Source organism: Melopsittacus undulatus, chromosome 1, assembly GCF_012275295.1.
Source record: "Melopsittacus undulatus isolate bMelUnd1 chromosome 1, bMelUnd1.mat.Z, whole genome shotgun sequence".
Classification (NCBI taxonomy): Eukaryota; Metazoa; Chordata; class Aves; order Psittaciformes; family Psittaculidae; genus Melopsittacus; species Melopsittacus undulatus.
In genome coordinates this window covers 119,159,177-119,179,965 of record NC_047527.1, presented here as the reverse complement: position 1 = coordinate 119,179,965, position 20,789 = coordinate 119,159,177, and the positions used below count along the sequence as shown (strand labels likewise).

At 38.0% G+C, this 20,789-nt stretch overlaps 1 protein-coding gene across 1 annotated transcript in view; it reads right to left on the bottom strand.

Annotated features, from left to right (window-relative positions):
- ITGA8 (integrin subunit alpha 8) overlaps positions 1–20,789 on the bottom strand; it is a 109,730-nt gene that overhangs the window by 71,654 nt on the left and 17,287 nt on the right. Inside the window, exons 6-13 of the mRNA XM_034066803.1 lie at positions 20,490–20,535; positions 19,381–19,506; positions 18,445–18,489; positions 15,611–15,654; positions 14,576–14,632; positions 14,347–14,399; positions 8,564–8,769; positions 6,892–7,083 (exon numbers count right to left, since the gene is read on the bottom strand). Of these exons, the coding sequence (XP_033922694.1) occupies positions 6,892–7,083; positions 8,564–8,769; positions 14,347–14,399; positions 14,576–14,632; positions 15,611–15,654; positions 18,445–18,489; positions 19,381–19,506; positions 20,490–20,535 (769 nt within the window). The remainder of the gene's footprint in view (positions 1–6,891; positions 7,084–8,563; positions 8,770–14,346; positions 14,400–14,575; positions 14,633–15,610; positions 15,655–18,444; positions 18,490–19,380; positions 19,507–20,489; positions 20,536–20,789) is intronic.

Sequence of the window (20,789 nt, the reverse complement as noted above, 5' to 3'; positions counted from 1 at the left end):
ATATGAAGAACCCTTGCCTCTCAGAAAGAAACTTGAGGATTTTCTTCCTGCTGTTTGAGTTAAGGTACTTCACAGATGGAGCTGTTTAATACTCTTATTTTAATCAGATTAGACTGGATTACTGAAATTCTGAGGGAAATTTGTCTGATTGTCATACTTGTTTCCTCTTTAAAATGTTTCTAGAGTAATCTGTTTATATTAACTACATGCTATTCTTAAGATAACAGCTGAGCGTGAAGCCTTTATACATCCCCCTAAACTGACAAAAGCTTGACTAAAAAGAATAACCAAAAGAACAGCCCTGCAGCTGTGTTTGGATAAAAGCTGGATACCTTGAAGATGAATCTTCAGTGGCACTGACTCCAGGGTGACTTTCTAAATTAATAATGAACACTTGCACAAGCATCTAAGTAGGCAGGAAGCAGAAACAATAATGCATAATTCGCTTGAGCAATTAACATTAACTAATTAACAGTCTTTGAATAATGAATTAATCCAGAGCACTGCTCTGAATCCACCCACAGTGTTAAAAGAAACTTGTTAAATCATCCTGGTTCACAAACGTGTTTGAAGAAACTACAGCGTGCTGGAGGATATGCTGCAAGCAAGTGACTGAGCAAGAAAGCAAGCAAGCTTAATGAGTTGACTAAGTTATTCATTATAAACTTTTTCCTCAGCTATAATCAGCCATCAATGGATTGAACATATGCTAAAATGTGAGGGTGGAAAACTTACAGCCTCCAAATGCCTGAACCCTACACAGTTAGATGAACCAGCTGGAAGTGCGGCACCATCACGTAGATAATCACAGATTCCAAACACTCAGTAGCGACCAGCTTTGAACAGATGCCCAGAAGCCAAAAGAAACAAATTTCTTTCCCATGAAACAGATTTATGGATATATTTTGTTCCTATGAAAATTAAACTATGCTAAGAGAAAAAGACAAAATTATAAACAAAATAAACTAAAATTCAAAATACATACCTAAACTGAGGCTACATTCCATGCTCCAGGCCTTGATGACATAAATACAGCTCAGGATGGAGCAAAAGGCCCCTAAAAGCCCCAGATTTACTGGGGAGTGGAGTGGAAAGCTGTATTGAGAGGTATAATTACACTGCTCAGATGTTCCAGCACAGAAGACTGCCAGCAATGTTGTACTGAGTCAGGGATTTCAGAATAAATGTATGCAAACTTTGAAGAGCTGCTATTACAGAGAATCCCAGGGCTATATGAACTGTGCTATGTGCCTTGTCAGTAAGGCCTCAGACACAGCACGATGCTTTGCCATGTCCTAACCTCAGTACCAAGAAAGTGCAGTACAGAATCTTGCACATAATTCCTTCCAACTACTACTCTATTTGCACTTAAACTGATCAAAAAAGCCCATCAGCCCATCTCTTACACTTTTTCACTCCATTCACTGCATTCCAGCTTTATTTCTTTAATTTGCTTTATTTTTTTACACAACTGTCAATCCAGAGTACTGGCATTGAGTATTTACTATAGCAGCATTAAGTGAGATCAGATCCTCTCCTTTGAATATGACCTCAGAACATGAGCTGTCAGAAAGCTGTGGAATGGACAGTCTGCTGAAAGATGTCACAGTTACATCAGTGTTAGTAAATCAGTGTCAGAGAATGTAATGTGTCCGTGTACCATACCTGCACTGTTTGCCGTAGTATCATAAGACTGGCCCTAAAGCAATTGGCCCATGCCAATTATTAGCCTCCAAAAGACAGCATGTAGCAATCCTGTTTTGGGAAGAAAGTGAGTTTGAAAGTATGGACAAGGACTGTTCAGTGGCAGTTTAGAACCAAAGAGAGCATATTTAATTTAGTACTGTAGGTGCATCTTTAAAGGATTATTTGGTCTTTTCCTTCAAATACTGGGTACATATTGTATACTGGAGAGATAGTGATGTAGTATGTTACAAAGTTTGTCAGTGTCATGCTTGGAAGACTGGGAAAGCTTTGTGTTGTTTGTTCCTCTGAATAGTCACATCAAAAAGAATGGAGCTGGCTCAGTACATCCAATCTATCTGACTGTCAAGCTTAATTTGCTTCCTCTTACTGCTTCCCTCTCACTAGCCTTAACTGACTATAAAGCTTGGTCCGGTTCTGCCTAACTCTTAAATCACTACAGGGAAAGAAGCATCCATCCATTCACTACCATCACCACTGTTGAGGAACAGTGCTCGACATGTTTGGCGCTGGAGCTAAGCAATGAACACCACCACAGAGAGAGAGAAGCTGCATATCTTTAAAATGACACAGCTGTTAGGTTGATCAGCAGTTTTCTGGCTCTGATGCTTCCCAGGGTTGAAAATTTCCCACTACTTCAGAGCCTGCATAACAGAGACTACCATATTATCACCCCTGTCTGTGTAGATAAAGGAACAGTTCTGGGCACGTAACATCTGGAGTGTCTGCAAATATGACACAATTTACAGAAGACCTTCCCTGGAAAGCTGTGGAGATGTAAACCAAGGACTGTACTTAATAACGAAATCTAACTCTTCCCTGTTGAAAGGTTAGAAAAATCCCATCATCTTCACAATGCTGAAAGTAGAGGTCTGTTACTGTTACAGTGATAACATCTATGCCAGGGCAGCCGAAGACAGATGGTCATTACACTGACAGGACTGCTAATGAGAATTAAAAGTAGCCCTGTCCCCATGCTGACCCTACTAGAGAGTTTCATTTTTAGGTATGATGTTGACTAGTTGGTCATTCAGCTGTTTGTATCCTGTGCTTTGTGCAGTGAGTGGCTACACAAATGAAATTAAGTCGGGACATGAGCTTAAGCCCAGATTTTCATAATTGTAGCACAGGCTCTGGTCAGATTTAAGTGTATACTCTTCCAGATAGTAGCCAGGAATGCTCTGGACCAAGGACCTTTCTCAAAAGGCAGTTTGGATACAGCCATCCTGTTTCAGTGGGCAGGAAGGTATCATCTGATGATGGTGAGCTGTGCTGTGACCCAGCAGGACTGTACAATTCTCTGGCTGTATCCTGTTGGCCACTTCGGGAGACATGCAACAGTGCTAGACAGATCTCTCATCTACATCTGTATGGCTGCATTATGTTCTTCCCTGCCCACACTTCTACTCCACCATTAAATCTGTCCATGATCAGTTTTCTCCCATATTTATTATACAGCTGGAGTCCTGGGGGAGAAGAAAGTCTTTCTCTGCCTTTCCAAAATAAGACCAAGAAGCAAGAGGTGGTCTCTCTCCCTTTGCTGTCCAGGAATTGCAGGAAGATGAGGAAGGAGAAACCACAGGAAAGCAAGATGACTTGATCAGCACTGAGTATTAGGCTGCCTTTGTCTGCTCCCTATTTTCTTCTCTGTTCCTGATCTTATACTGGCATTTGGATGAAGGAAGATATCACCTCCTGTACTGAATGGCTGCTCTTCTCCAGAAGGCTGTGATTCACCTTCACTTTTTAGGAACTGTATTCCCCAACTTATTATTCAGTCTCTAGGAGCAGTGGTTCCTGGGCTCAATACAGTTGAGCTCAGGATGAAGCTCAACAGTCTGTGATAAGAAGCCCCACAAGCAGGTGGTATCTTCTGGCTTCTAGGTCTGAGATCTGCTCCAAGAACCTTAATACATGCTCTGATTTAAAGAAGATCTGAAAATCTAAAATCTCTCAAAATGCTTTTAATGCAAAAAATGAAATAGAGTAACTGAAATGTCTCAGCCTCTCATTTCTCTGTAGGGATGTGCCTGCCTGTCATGGTTTAACCCTAGCTGGGAATTAAGTACCACTCTGCTGACCACTTCCACTCACCACCCCAGTGGGATGGGAAGGAGAACTGGAAAATGTAAAACTGATGGGTTGAGAACAGCTTAATAATTGAAATTAAAAATATTATACTAATAAATACTAATACTAAAAGAGAGAGAAGAATAAAACCCAAGAAAGACAAGTGAGGCACAATGCAATTGCTCATCACAGGCTGCCTGATACCCAGCCTGACCCTGAGCCTGATCAGCCTCTACTGGCCAACTTCCCCCAGTTTATATACTGAGCATGACATGCTGTAGTATGGAATACACTTTCAGCTAGTTTGGGCCAGGTGTCCTGTCTCTGCTTCTTGTACCCCTCCTCACTGGCAGACTATGAGAGTCCTTGATTTAGAGTAGGCACTACTAAGCAACAACCAAAACATCTCTGTGTTAACATACTAAATCCAAAACACAGCACTGTAACAGCAACCAAGAAAAAAATTAACTCAATTGCAGCCAAATCCAGGACACTGCCTCAAGACCAATGTTAGGCTCCGGGGCATACAAGCACAGCTATAGTTATGTGAGTCCTCACAAACTGGTGCCAGTCCTAAATTTCTTGCAAGCGTGATCCCTTTTTGAGCTCATATAGTTTCACACAATACTTGAACTCCAGCCATGGTAGAGCCAACTACTTGGAAAATCTCACCTTAGATTGTGGCAATACGTATTTATACCTGCAGCCCCACATCACAGCCATCTCTCATTTCCCAGGCAATGGGAACTGAACTGCTGAGAGGGATGAGCCAGCATAATTTGGGTTTACAACATTTTTCTTTTATAAAATGGTGCATTTTATAATTTACACTTTCAAAAGTTTAAATGAAAATTTTGAGATTATTTTCTTCTAATATTTCATGACACTCTTTGAACTGCAGTCCTGATCAGCAGTTTGGCAAGCAATGAATTAAAGGCTAGTTTCCGAGACCTTCTGTAGTCAGCAAACGCTCTGCCTCTCAGCTGACATCTAAAATAAAACATCCTTCCTATTCTGTCCAATTTCAGTACCTCATTTCCTCTTTCTACAAGAGCTGCCCTTCAGCATTTCCGTCAGGAGGTGAAGAAGAAAAGCTCTGACACGAGAAGGATTATTTAGTTGCTTAGTGTGTTTGTCCTGATTTCCCTGTATTATTTCCTTTTTTTTTCATTTTTCCATAAGAAGACATTCTATTTTTGAGCTAAAACTGTGCCATGGTTGTGCTATTTTTCCAGCTCTGTTTTGGTGCTTCAGGCCTTTGTGAGTTAAAGAAGAGGTGGTTGATGGACAGTAGGGTTTTTATTTTCTGTTATTTACTGACAGATTCTTAACAGTGCTCTGGATTGACCATTCAGATATTCAGCTCAGAAGTGGAGGGAAAAGTTAGTTAAAGTAAATGCAGGTTTGGGCTTGGGTTTGGTGTTTGTAAAATAAATAATTCATGTAATAAATCAAAACCATTGAACACATAGTGAGCTAATATCACAACATGAAATTCTTCAAGTAGGATGCATAGTGGAGCCAACAATAACAAGTAGAACAGCTCCAAGAAATCTCACAACTGAACTGACTATAGCAGTTCCCCAGTAAACATTTAGAAAGATGGAGACCCATCAACCAAGCTTTTCACAAATTAGCTTAAAAGATGCTCCATATAAAGTATGCTAACACACTGCTTAGACTTCTACCCTTCTTTCTTCCCCATGCTGCTCAAAGATGACCTTCCCTATCTCTATCTTTTCAATCTTACAAATGTCAGGAATGCAACATCCTGTTTTCTTTGGTTTTGCTGGGGGCCCTTGTGGGTGCTTTAGGAAATGTTTAAATGCTGAAACTTTAATAAAGAGCTCTGTTGTCCAAAAGAACCTCATTAGTCATGGACAATGAAAGACTATTAATAGCAACATCAACAATATGCAAACAAAAAGAGCAGTGTTTAAAAGACCCTTCTTTTCTGAAAAGCTAAAGATCCTCTACTTCACTCTTGTGATAGCCTCACTTTATCACTCTGCAGTCAGCTTTTCTGTTTGTAAAACTGTAATTTCTATTGTAAACATCCCTACCCAGAAACTCTATTCTGCTTTTGGAAAGACACCTCTCAAGTGTTTTTCAATCCATCACAAAAAAAGTAAAAGAGATCCCATTACTGACCCTTTGAAAATCACAATTTTCACTTTTGAAACAATGCAACTTTTAATGACACTGTCCTTGAAATAACCCAGGCTAAAATGTGATTTCATAGTTAAGTTAGAGAATTAAAGACTGATAGCATTTTACTGTGGATGAACTTTTCATAAGAACAAAGTATGATGTTTTACTGCACACCCCTGCTAAGGCTTCTGAATTGTCATGAAAAGAAACAGAACAGATTTGCTCCTAGAAGAGAGAGAGTAAATACAAGCACATTTAAAATAGCTCCAACATTCAGACTACTTAGATGCTAGGAACATGCCTCTTAAATATCTCCCTGGTGAAGCTCAACTAACGTTATAAACTTGATGAATTTGAATGCATGCCAGGTAAACTAATAAGGAAGAATGAAGGCTAAACTAAAAAACAAGAGTCCATATAGTAAAATGAAAATAGAAAAGGGGTATAAGGACCCAAATGAAATATCTGCATTTAAGCAATGTATTTTCATTCTCTCTGCTTTTTTGAAATGTAGTCAAAGCCATTAAATAACTATGTATAGCTCAATGTCTGTTCGGACAGCAAAACACAACTTAGCAACACAACCAAGTCAATCCCTTCTTCTAAAACACAGAATGTTTTTAATTAAGAAAGAATGCTAGGATGAAGGAGACCTTGCAAGTTCAATAAGCCGAAAGCATTCAATTTTTAGAAGTGGGGGGAAAGGGTTAAGCTTTTTATTGTAAACTTCACATGTTTTATGTTAATGTAACCATTTAAGCCCTTTCTTGACTTTCTGATCATGTCTTTTGACAGGAAAGGGAGTATTTGTTTTGTCTGATTTTAACTCTCAGGAAAGCAGGCTAGAACTATCCAAAATGTCTATTCTTTATTCTGACCCCTGCCTTCCAAAAGCAGCAGTTTAGGCATGATGCATTTTCCAGAGAATGGAAGTATAAATTCCCCTTACTAATGGAAAAATCTTACCTGGGTAATCATTCTTGTCTACATCTGAGTCTCCTCTTAGAGTGAAGCCAAATCCCGAAGGCATGGACTGTGAGGCCCAGGCTCCATTGAGAATCTGGGAAGGGTTGGTATTTAACCCATTACTGTATCCATTGTAAATGAGCACTTTTCCTCTTCTATCTTCTCCTGCAAATGGTGCGCCAATAGCAATGTCTGTAGTTCAATAAAAGGATAAAAAGAATGGGCATGATTAAAATAAAGCAAAAATTAAGTTCCTAAGCCTATATACATGCAGGAACTTCAATGTTCTGTACTTCCATATGGATTCTAGTTTTAACGCAAATATACAAAAATGTTTGTAGTGTCTTTTCGGTGTCACTTTCATGACAAAAGGTTATAAAATCATCCTATCAAGGGGTTATTGCATTATACTAAATAGGCAGTCCACATCGGATTCCTCCACTGTATTTCCAGAGCATTCAATAAGCTTTAATAGACCGAGATCTAATTTAGTGTCTGCTTCTACTTCCATATTTTTAAAGAGACACAAATTATTCTTGAGTTCCTCTGTCACCTAATCAATACAGAACAGCTGTTAGATATTTTTTTTCCCAGATAAATTATTGAACATAGACAAAAAAAAACAACCAAAAAACCCACTCAAACATCCAATGCTTCAGTGTGCAAAAGAGAGCAATGAAATAAAATGTTTTGATGTATACCAAGCCAACATCTTGTTGAGAAATGGAAATAGTATCAAGTCAGGAATTGAACAGGAGGCCTTGGGCATTATGCAGTTAAGTATTGCAGTCCTTAAAAATGAGGTGCCATATCCAAGAAACACAACTCATATGCTCTTCTTACTTCCTACACATGGGATGTGGAGAGAATCATGTGTCTAGATTGAGATTCAACAGCCGCACTAGCTGATTTACCTAATAGGGAACACTAGAGGAGGATACGTATCTACAACTCTCACTTTTAGGTTCTGATCTAGCAGCTGATGCTGGACTCCTTTACTAAATTTGACTTCAGCACTTGGAATTTGTACCTTTGTTCTAAAGGTAGAAATACACCAAAGCCCTATAGCATCTTCAGTTATGAAGCAGAAGACTTTGCCACTAGATCCTTCTTAACCTTCTCTGAACACTGAGAGAGAACAGTAGGAATGTCTCCGTGCTGCCTTACCAGAATGCTGGAGAGCAGGGATACCAGCCTTCCCTGCCCAGAGAAGCAGAGGGCACATACTATTGCTCACAGATAAAAAAAGTCTCCACTGTGGAGTTCAGCTGGTCTGAATTCCATGGTGGGATTCCAGGAAAACCCTTCTGCCCACAGGACAGTATTCAGATTTTGTGCACCCTGAACTTAAATACAATCCTATGGCTCCTGGCATGACATATACCTTGCACAGGAGCCACACACTGGTGACACTGCCCTAGAATATAGTGGCTATGATGCTGTGAAAAACAGCCTTTAAGTTACAAAGGAGCTAGGACCATTAATTTTTTCTGTAGTGGGCCAACCGTCTTCAAGGCTACTGTACAAAACACCTCCTCCTTGCAGTTTCAGATGCAGAGATACTTGCTTTGCATCTTTCTCAAGGCACCCAAGCTATCTCAGATAACTCAGCAAGTTAGTTTACTTGGACTGTTATACAGAGATTTATATCACTATATTACATGTAAATTACCATTATATCCATCTTGATTGAGATCTCCAAGGTGTGTGATTGCACTGCCAAATCTACCAAACACTTCAGTGCCTGTCAGAACTTGTGCATCTTGGAAGAGGAAAGCACTTTCTTGCAGGTACAGATAAACTTGCCCAACTTCTTTAGGTTTGCTCTCAAATTCTCGTTCCATAAAGAGAGGGGCGCCAACTAAGATATCATCTAAACTGGAACAGTCAAACAAAAACCAGTGTCACTGAGATATTGAGTGTAATCTACACAGTTCATGCATTTGTTAAACAGGAAACTGATAATTATCATCATAGAGTCATAGGCTAACTGAGGTAAGAAAGCGTTTCTGGAGTTCTAGTTCAAACACTTGGTCAGCTACGGAAGGCTGCCCAGGGCCATGCCAAATACAGTTTTGAATATCTCCATGGGTGTAGACTCCACAGCCTCTCTAGGCAACTGCTTCCAGTGCTGGATCACCCTCACAGCAAAAACATTTCTTCCTAGGTTTAAATGGAGTTTCTTGCACTCCAATTTATGCCCACAATAGACACTGAAAAGCTATACTTTGAAGTTCATTATCCAGAAGTCAGGGATTTAACTAAGAGGGAAATCTATGTTAACAGCAAATTCTGCCTGCTAACAGTGCTAGTGAGAGAGAATTTTATTATAAAATCTAGCTTTTAAAAATGATACATGAATAAGTGAATAATAGAAAAATTGCCACTTTCCAGCAGATTTTTGAAATAATATACATAAATCACTGAACCACAGACTCATTTAGGCTGGAAGGAACCTTGAAGATCATCTAGTTCCAACCCCCTCATCATACGCAGGGACACTTTCCACTAGACCAGGTTGCTCAAAGCCCCGTCCAGCCTGGCACTGAACACATCTTAAGTCTTCCTCATCCAAATGCTGTCCCTTCTCTTCAAAATAGAAACATTATGAAATTCTTTTAAAAATTGAAACATGGTTAAAGCATCAATTAATAGAGAATGCCTCACCGCTAATTCAAATGGAAACTGGGAGACAAAGCCAAAGCTTTATTTAAGAAAACACTTCTGTTTAATATTAAGTACACGAGTAGTTGCTGTGCTCATGTAATTTCCTGTATTAAGTGTTAAAGGGAAAAGACACAATAAAATCACAAAAACATGAGGCTTAGAAGGAAAAGTCCTTCTTTTCCCTCAATCAGTATAAGAATCAGTAGAAGAAGATAGACCAATCAAACAATATTTTGCATGTTGTTCTAAATGGAGGTGTTTTGAAACATGTTATCAACATTAATTTAGCAGGGGAAAAAGACCCTTTACTGAATAGTAAAGAATAAAATAAAGCAAGATTGATAGACATATTCTTAATAAAGAATTCTTAATTAAGAAATATTCTTAATAAATTATTCTGAGATATGAAATGATCATATCAGATTCATTTTTGAAGGTTGCTAAAGCCCATATAAAGTAATGGGATCATTTCAATTATATTCAGTAGACATTGCTCAGATTAAGGAGCTCTGTTACTGTAAATAACTAGCGCTACTTGATCCCAGAATTTCTAATTTAGAAAAAACATTTTCTTGCTTTAATGGGAAATTTTGTTCAAACTATATCAAACTTGCAGAAAACCTTCTAATATTCCTAATTGTGATGTCTTCACAAAGGCTTTATCCATTAGTAAACCAACTCATAAAATTGCATTACATTGTTTTCCCTATTCTGAAAGAAAAAAACCCCTATGTGATTTGGGAGTATCTCAGCTAAGATACATATCATAGAATTTTGTACAGATTATCTCATCTAAAAGCCTTTTAATCACGTTGTAGAACTTCCACATTCTACAAATTGTAACAAAGTACTTCTAGATATGTTGTTTTCTTATTATGTTTTATAGCATGTTTCCATAAAGGAAAATGCAATTCAAAATGTCAGGTCACTTTGGTAGTTGTTCTACTCTTTATACATCAGACTTTACCCCATGGCATGAATAACTTAAAAAGGAAGGAAGTAGATCCTGACGACATCAAGGTGGGATTTTCCTTTCACACTAAACATCAAAAGTCCTCCTCTACTAATGAAAGTTGTTCATAGTTGGGACAGAATGTCAGTTGAAACAGTCACCATGAAACAATAGCAACAACAAAAACAGATCATAAATGATCCTTTTTTTTTTTACAAGTTATTTTACATATGTCATGCACTAAAAGCATTATACAGTATTACTAGCATCAGTTACTATTCTATTACATTGCAGTCCAGACACTTCTAGTAAGATTGGCACCCCACATATGCTGTATAAACCATGACGTAAACGATGAGCTTGGCTCCAATTAATACTTTACAAATGAAGGATTGTAAAACTAAGGAGAGATTTTTTTACAGGTGTTAAGGAATCAAAAGATTCAGAGCCAGGAAGCTCCCAGTACATCGATATAAAATATGTAGATACCTACACACCTTTAAAACACTGGTCCATAGAGCAATATCTAGAGTGCCTACAATGGTGAACAGAGGCAGACTATTTATCATCCACAGTGGCCTAAAATTCAGCGGAATACAAGAATTCGCCAGGTGAGAAGCAAAACAAGTAGGCAGGAAGGAGCTGGAATCTGTTGTGCAGGGATCACAGCATCTCAGCTGGAAGCACACAGTCCTGGGTTTATTTTTCCAGGAAAATTTCTACTTTGTAAAAATAAATGACAATGGCTGCCTAAAATACATGAATAGGCCAGGAACCAGGGACCAGAACCCAGTAACTAAGCCTTCTGATGTGCTGAGGGAAAGGTGGGAGCAAGGCAGTCATCTAAATTTCATTGACATTTCTAAACTGGTTATAGGCAGTAGAGCTGCCTGGAACACCCGCAGCACTTAGCTTGCCTTCCCTCCAGGTCTTGACATGTCCCACCCACACTAAAACCTTTCCTTCCTCACCAGGTCTTGGCATGTCCCACCCACACCAAAACCTTTCCTTCCTCACCTTCTTGATAATTCCCCTTCTCTGTCAGTGCTGAGCTCTGTAGGTCAAGGCAAGCTCCTTCAGCAAGCCCTCTGCAAGAAGGAATTCTCCCTCAGGCAATTTTAGTGGTTTGAATTTGGTTTGGTTTTTGCACTGTCACAGCAGTGTACTACAGCCAGAGGATTCTTCAGCTACCCCACTCTCTCTAATCCTTGTTTACTTATTCCTGATTTCTCTCCAAGTGGGTCACAAGCAAGCAATTGCTGTTTACCATGCTTTATAGTCAGTTTTACCTTCCAGCTCCCACCATGCAAGTATCTAGACATCAAGAAGTCAAAGGGGGGTGGGGTGTCTGTTGGGTTACAAGTATCTATGTGATTATAATCATGTGTTTTTGTTGTTGAAGAAGGATATTTCAATTGGCTTTTCAGTTGTAGGAGTTCATATTTAAAAAATTAAAGTTCTGAGCCATATTCAGGTTCCCTTCATGTGATCCCTTTTAAAAGCCTGTAAGAGCAAAGCATAAGCAGAAGCCCCTGGACAGTAATATTAAACCATAAAGTGCAGTTCATTTTGCAATGGTATTTTGAACTGGTTCATTAGATTTATTTCAATACTGCACTAAGAAGTTGCAGTTAATATAAATCATATATTTATTTTGTCCAGCACAATAAGGTAACTAGCCAGTACTGCTTCCCTTCTGTTAACAAAAACTTTAAAAGGCACAAGCTGACCACCTGCTGAGACTGTATGCAGTTCCTTTGTATCCTGCTGAGCAATAAAAAGCAGGAGTATGGGAAATGTCAAGAGGTCAAAGTATAACTATGGAAAGCTTTGATAAAGGCCAAATAAAAGATCAGTAAACAGTTTATTCCACTATTTTTATTGGGCTGTTTCAGTCTAAATTGGAAGTGTTCTCTTTTTCCTCTTTACTAGGAATGCAGTCTGTAAGTTGATAGCAAAGTTGTTTTGTTGTTTCATTGTGGATTTCTCATTATTAGCACTGGGCAACTAAATGGCAGTTCAAATAATATCCTCAGTTTCCCTATTCTGCCTAAAACCTGATGTGGTGAAGATAAAACTGTAAGAGTCACCCCAAAACACTTTAAGAACTGCTGGAGCAGAAGGGTGTACACAGCTTTTTTCCCTAGGGTAAGCCTAATCATTGAGCCTTGTCTTCAGTCCTGTTACAGCAAAGCATCATTCCTATTAATCTTTTCAGCATATAACTTCATCAGGTTTCTCATACTGATAAAGCCATCACTTATCTTTTATCCTTAGATACACAGAAAGCCTAAGTGAATTTGAAGTGGCCATTTCCCTTTTACTTTTTTTCCTCTCTCTGTTTTACTCTCCCTTTCAGATAAATATTTGTATCAACTATATGTGCAAACTAGCAAAGGCAGACTACACATCTAATCAGACATGTTTATCAAGTAAAGCTTTTTGTGTTTTGTTTTCTGTGGGATGTTTGGATCTCGGAGAGCGTCATTAGATTTCTTTTAAGATATGGAATGGGAGACCACACAGGTCTCAACAGCAGTTTGATTATATTATTGACATAAACTGTGGTCTTAGAGGTCCACAGGATATATGAGACCTGCCAAGTAACCCTATGGTTCACAGGAAATAACCTGCACAAGAAATAGTTTGGTTCTGTGAAAAGTTAAATAGCAAGTTCCCTAAAAGTCTATTGTCTATTGTAACTTAGATTAATGTTTCTCCACCCTTTCACATGAGTAAGGTGCTATGGTACTATGGCAAAATTTGACCTCAGAAACTTGGAAAGATCTGGGTACTATGAAGCAGCTGAAACAGCTGAAACTTCTTTTGTTGTTATTGTTATTATTGGTTTTGGGGTTTTTTTGTTTGTTTTGGAATTGCAATAACATTCTATCACCTTGTTATTTTTCTCTTTTCTTGTATCCTTCACTTTTTAAAGGGTCACTAGGTACTGAAGAGAAGCAATCATTTAGTCCAGAAGAAATATTTAAGGCACTATGATTATGCACATAATAAATCATCATAAGAAAAGAATATGAAGTAGACACATCTGAGACATTTTACAATAGGCAAGAGTATGTCACAGCTCTAAATATAAACCTGGCTCACCTCTGTGCAGAATTCCAAAGCTCTGAGCTTCAGGAATCCTCATCTTCTTGCTAGAAAGCTAGTATCAATATTCATTTGCTAAAATCCTAATCTTCTGAAATATTCAATCAGACTTCACATGAATTCAAAGTTAGCAAGTGGTTTGTTCAACAGGGCTTGAAATCCCTGAGTGTCTTAGGCATGATCTTGAGAGCTGAGCAGCACTCTCCCTCAGTCAAGCACAATTCTGGTCATAACAACTATGGCTATTGATACTTTTTGGTCCTGTGGATGATGAAAATTGATGGCCAATCAGCAGGTGCTGGAATGAGGAGCTTTTAAAATTGAGAAGTGAAGCTATGGATGGTCCACATGTGAGAAGGCTTACCTGCTTCTGAGAATGGGAGAATGAATTTTTGACTTTCACCTGTCTCTTTCCAGTAGTAGATTGCGCTGTTTATTCACTATTCTATAAGTATTTGTTTCCTAAGACATTAGACATTCCCACTTTGCCACACTGTTTCAAATAAATATTCAGGAAGACAAACTCACCCAAACTAGGACTGCAAATACTTGTGCCACTGTGATTGCAGAAAGATAAGCCTGCATGAACAATTAAAATTAGAAAAGCAGAGAAGCCAAGAGAAGCATTCTGGGGTACGAAGCACCTGAAAACCTATGTCTATTAATAAATATCAGACATTGCTTCTATGAATGTTCAGTGGAGCTGAATATATTTGGTAACCTACCCATCATTGTTAACATCAGATACTGCAACAGTGTACCCAAAATAAGACGCCATCTGTAAATAAAAAACAACAGATAGGCTTTCACATATCAATTTTTTTTTTACTGATAATCCTCTTTGTTTCTGTGATCATTAATTCTAAAATCTATTTTATATATATTTGAAGCTATGCTAATAAAACTATATCCTCTAGAGATATTATATTTGATCACATAGTTGTTTGATATTACCTGTTCACCAGTGAAATTCTGGATGAAGCTCAAGTCTGAAGAATTAATAATTGAGACCTGGTAACAGAAAAACATCAAAAGTTTCAAGCACAACATCACTGCAAAGCAATCTGCACACTGTGGCCAAGAAAAAAACAATTATTTTCTGTCTCACCACAGTTTTCCTATATGATCTTGAATGAATCACTAAGACTTTATGAGTTTCATATAAATATCAATAAATATATAAATAAAATGGGGAAATAAATGGGGAAAAGACTGCTTCCCCTCCTTACTAGACACTGAACAGAAGCAAATCAGATTGTCAGCTAATCAGTGACTACATTATTAGGCATGAAAACAGGAACTTATACCGAGAAATATACCAAAAACTTTTACAAAGAAATATATGCATGCATACATAAATACATATGCACACACATACACACCTTTCCTTGAAAAATGGTATGAGTATGTTCCAGAGACACAATGATTTCCGGGTTCACAAAACTAGAGAATGTGTCTGTGGCTAGGGTCTCTGTTTCCCAGTCAGGTTAGTTCTGAAACTTTCTTTTCCTATGGGGTAAAAGATGCATCCACATACATATATCGTTTTCTCCCATCACTTCTAACTTCATATTTTGCATCTAGTATTCAGTGTATATACTTAGAGCACTTAAAATAAACAGTGGATATGAATTATCTGAACTTGGACTTCTCACCACTGTGGACACAGCATTGCACATGAAATATGCTAATCTAAGGGTAAGTTCAGGTCTGATAACACTCACTGGGTATAAGGATTCTGGTCATACTCAAAGCATGCTTGAAATTGCCTATTGTAAACAGACTTCAGAAGGGACTAAGCACTTAATATTCAAAAGTAAGGCATTTCAGCCCAGCCAGATATGCCTGAGAGTGAAAGCCAGTAGCATTTTTCTCTTATTAGAAAGTTCGGGAATAAGGAGACAGAAAACATAATGTAGCCTCTAGTCTTCCAAAGAGTCTAACTGCCTTCTCAATACAAAAAGGGTAAAATGTGGGTTCAGTACATACATAGCCAAAGTTCTGTGCTCCCCTTGGGACTCCAGCAACCAACTCTGAAAGGATAAATGATCAAACAGTGAACTGGTTATGCCACGAGTTGTACCCATGCCACTTAAATCTTCGTTGATATATAACACTTAGGATTTTGATTTGTTATCTGTATCAGAAGCACCTGCAAATCCATTAAAGACATCTACTTGTAAGTTTTTAACTTCGCCTAAGTACGTCTAGTGGCATGAAATAGTATATCTTAAAATTTGAATACACTCATCCAGACAACTCTTTCTGCCTAGCATCAGTTAACATAGCACAGGATAATAAAGCTCTTAGTACAATTCAGTTTGTTATCTGACAGCTGTGGATTGATGCCAACAGAATTTGTTGTGGCATCATACATTAAAGTTCAGAAGCTAAACACAACTGTCCTTACAAATACTTCTTTTCTTTCTGATTGCACAACTGTTTGTCCCATCTATAATTTTGCTTGATGCCATGAAAGTGGCAAGTTCTGCACAGGCTATCTAAAAGCATTAAAACGAAATTTTTGTGAGTGACATTGGAGTGACCCATTGAACAAGAACATGATGCATTTGGTCTACCTGCCTTACAGGATGTAATTCTGCTCAGTGGTGAAATCTCAAACAACTAGTGGAAAAAAACAGGGGAGGGAAATAAGAATAGAGCGAAGTCACAGCCTGCAGTCTTACTGTCTAAACCTTCCTCATTAGGATATCTGCATCTGTTTAACTTCATGATAACTTCATGATGTAAGTAACTTCAGATGCCAGAGAACCTCAGACATCCTTCTGTACTGACCTAGCATTCCTCTGTTCTCTGCATTTATATACTCTACTGTTGAATGTGTTTGGTCAAGGGGAGATGGAAGGAATAATGACTTACTGAACAGGAGATGGGATGATTCCCAATTTTTTTTAACCCATTATGGCACAGGACAGTAAACTCTATAGGGATTAGGCAGCAGCAGTTTTGAGGAGCTGGCTTCATTTGTAGAAAGGCGTTATATCTCTATTGGCTTTGTGCGTCTGGACTATGGGGCTGTTCACTCCATCAAAAAAGCTAACCCTTAAGCAATACTTTCTGACTGACTGTCAGCCTTACACAAAAACATAGCTCTTTAGGTATGAAACACCATAATCACAGATATTTTCAGCTTACTATATGTTTGAAATCAGGTACAATTTCATAATACCTACAAAAAAACTAAATCATGGATAAATTTCTACTTATAAATAACTATTTTAACACACTCTACCAAACAGACAGCTGTGATGGGAGCTTTTCTTCTAGGCTGGATTCAACTTGCAGGAACACAGCAAAACTAGTGCTCAATTTCTAACACACCCAGAAAACTTACTTTACAACTTAAAAATCAGACAACATTCAGCTGTCACTTCATGCTGAGTTCAGCACATCAGTTAAGTGAAGTTTAAGTCTTGTTGGTATTTACTTAAAGCCTCAGTTGTGTTCCAGGAACTACTGTTGCTAAACCTAGCCCCTGCAGGATGGATTGCTGACTTGTTATCAGAGAACTGCAGAACTATGTTTCTGGAGCTGTCACTTTCCAGGGCAGTTTTCCCTGGCCACATGAAATTAATAAATATCCTATGTCACCTTTTGCTAGAGGGAACAACTTGAACTGTGTTTGAGCTGAATTCTAAGTAATATAATGACATTCTGCACATGTAAGAAAAGCTTTATCCTGCAATTTTGGTCAAAACTTGTTCCTCAGTGCATGGTGCTCTACTTCATCAAAACATGAGTGTAGACAGCTAGAAGGTGTTGTTTTACTGATCATGAAACATTTCAAGTGAAGGCTTCACAGTGATTCACAATGCTATTACATATGGAAAGTCTGGATCTTTGTGAATGACAGTTGCTGTCTAAATGTAAACTGTTCTAAATATGTCCTGTCTTGTATCAAACTTACTTGATCCAAGAACCTTTACAAAGTCTCAGGCATGATTCTATATTCAGAGATTTATGAGTTCAGCTTTTCCTAATTCAAACAAAAACTGAACACCTCACCTTCCTGCAGAATGTTTTCTCTCCTAAACCCAGCTTTAATAAAAGGAATTCAATTCTTCTGTCTCCTGATGTTAAATGTAAGCCTCAGAGTAGGAGCAAGAGCACAGGGAACTTATTCTTACAGCATTATGCTTGTTCAGGAAAATATAATGTATGAAAAGGATCAGTTAATGAACTGCCCCAGGCACCCCATCCTTAAGGCACATGAACTGGAACTAGGGAAACTTTTATAGAGCAGAGAGTTGCTTTCAGCAGTAAGAGCTGGTATAGATACCTGTCTTTCTCCAGAAGCATCTGAATGTTATACCCTAGCCTGAGCTGTGATGTTTATGTGGCAGACAGAAGCGTGCTTTTAACATGCACAAACATTTCCAAGTCATGTTGCATCTAGCCAGCCATACGCTGAGGTCCAGCAACCTCTATGCAGGTGAGTAACTTGAATATGGACTGAAAGACTGTACAAGACTGCACTGCTTCCTCTACATGTTACAACTGGTCACCAAACTGGCTAAATAAAGTGAACTTGGATGGCTCCATCTACCAGGTTGTCACAGCTCTAACTGCTGAACAGATGCATGGCCAGAATACCTTAGCAACAGATTCAGACTTCTGGGTTACTTACATTCTGATCTGGTAAGATATGTCTTCTAAGGAAATATTTGCTTCTGAGAATACTTGGTACAGATAGCTTAAATCTCACCAATGTTTCAAATGTATGTTCCTTCACAAAGATCCAAAATAAGGAAATTAATAGGTGCATGGCCATGCAGTTTCTATTCAAGTACGTAGCTTCTTACCTTGTTCAGAATCCCCAGTAAATTCCCCAGCAGCCACTGAGTATCCTGTTTAAAGGCAAATTACAAGAAAAACACTTGATAAACCATTTATTTAAAAAATACCATGCAAGGTCAATCAGATTTTTCTGTTCACCAGATCAGCACAAAGCAATTTTTCTAACATCAGTATACCAAAACTGTGAGGAAGAAAGGAAAAACTGTTTATCATATTATTATGGCTAAATTAAGTGTAGGCCTGAATGTATAATAAATCTATCCCTTTCTCAAAAAATTAGCTTCTAAATCATTAATACTTCATAATTTATCTGAAAAACCAGCAGTTACTGCTGTGGTTTGCCCTAAAAACTACTGACACAATTTAGGTCTTCATTACTGTACTGTAACATCTGAGTATCCTGTTTTAGCCTATACAGAAGACAGATTTTCAAAGATGCAGTGAAGTACCGCCTGGAGCTTTAGTAAACCTGTGAGATAATTGCTGTTGACACAGTAAAGACTTTTGGATTTTATCAGGGACTGTAGTTTCAAATCTACGGGCAGAGGTGAAAGGATGCATCTTTGCCTTCAAATTCCGCTGCATCTTTTCTATATTTATGTGAAGAAAAAACTGTCTTACATTCAGAGACATGTGAACATCATTTAAAAAAAAATATATGATTTGGAACATTTTATATTTCTGCTTAATTATTTAAGATCAAATAATAAGCACCCCAATGAGCCATTTAAGATCTCAATCCTCAAACCCTGTTCTCGTGCATAACTTTAAGCATGGTCATAATCCCGTTAATGTAACTAACAAAATACTAATTTGCTGTTGTGCAGAACATGTTCAAATCATCTCAAAATTGGGACATTAGTAATTTAGGGCTACTTTTCAGTATGTGTAAGCCCCATGCTCTTAGAATGTATTGGTAACTGGCACAGAAATTAGCTTACCCATGTAATTGTCATCATATGAGGGTGGTGCCACTCCTGTTTGCTTCTCTCGTGCCAGTTTCCTCAGAATATCCTTGAAGGAATAATTTGCAATGATATCCACAATACTCGCAGTGATTACCTGACCTGGATTCAAATAACTTCATAAATGAAAGGAGCAGAAAGGAGAGCTAGTTTCTACAAAACAGGGCTAGCAGAACAGAGCTGAATGGACAATAAAGCACAGATGCAAAGAGCAGACATCCTTTCCCAATCTTTCTCCATTATTACTCTGAAAGTCCTAAGAGTGCACATAGATCAGTACAATAGGCATTGAGACTCTTGAATTACCACAAAAACATCTCGAGACCCATATCAAGGTGCTGATTCAAACTAAAGTCCAGCATTTTCAGGCTCAGCTACCTTTTGATGGTGTACTGTATAAATGTAGTAGACCAGTGGAAGCAAGTTCTTAATGAAGAATTCAAAGCTATGAATTCCCTACCATTATAATCAACTAGATCTTCCTCCTTTAATGGCAATACAAAACCACATGCTAATGAGCTGTACAATGGGCAAGTTGGTAGTCAGAATCTGGGAAATCAGCTACATGACATGTCAGAACAGGTTAAAGCAAAAACACCCTTTTTAACACTTTACAAAAACCACTTCAGGTTTTATCTATATGAGAAACTACATCTTGGAAATGCCACAAATAAGCTAAAAATATATGCAGATAGCAATGAAAAGGCGGTGTTCACAAATAAATAAATGAAAAAACCTGAAAGTATTGCATTCATTGCACAAACTTTAGCTATTTTTAAAACGGCAGTATTTCTAGGGGAAAAGTGTGCTTATTAATCAAATGATAAATGTGCTAAAATGGCAACATAAGAAGTTACTTCTATTTATTTCACCTCCTACCCAACTGTCATCCTGAGTTTTGTCTGACTTATTTTTATCCTCAGTTGCTTGCTAAGCAATTCTTCTGACTTATATTTGCTGAAAGTAAGACCAGAGACTGGTTATCTTAAACTGAGAAAACAATCGGGAAAACAATGGAGAAAACATTTTCCACAATACTTTCTGCTTCACTTCTTAGATCAAGTTAACCAGCCAGATGAACATACCTTGCCAATAAAAACTACCAGGCCCGCCTACTATCAGGTCTCCATTCTACAAAAAGCAGAATTGAACAAAATTACACAACAAAAGAACACAACAAAATTAAGCGTGCATGGGAAAAATAATTTAAATGACCAAAAAAATATCAGAATCATGGTAAAGGAGAATAGCTCCACACAAGGAAAGGATGTAGGTGCATGGACGTACAGGGAAAGCCACAAACAAAGTTAAGATAATCCTATGCATCTTCATTTGAATGAAAGCCATCATTTTTTTAATACTAACATAGCACTCTAAAAATTGCT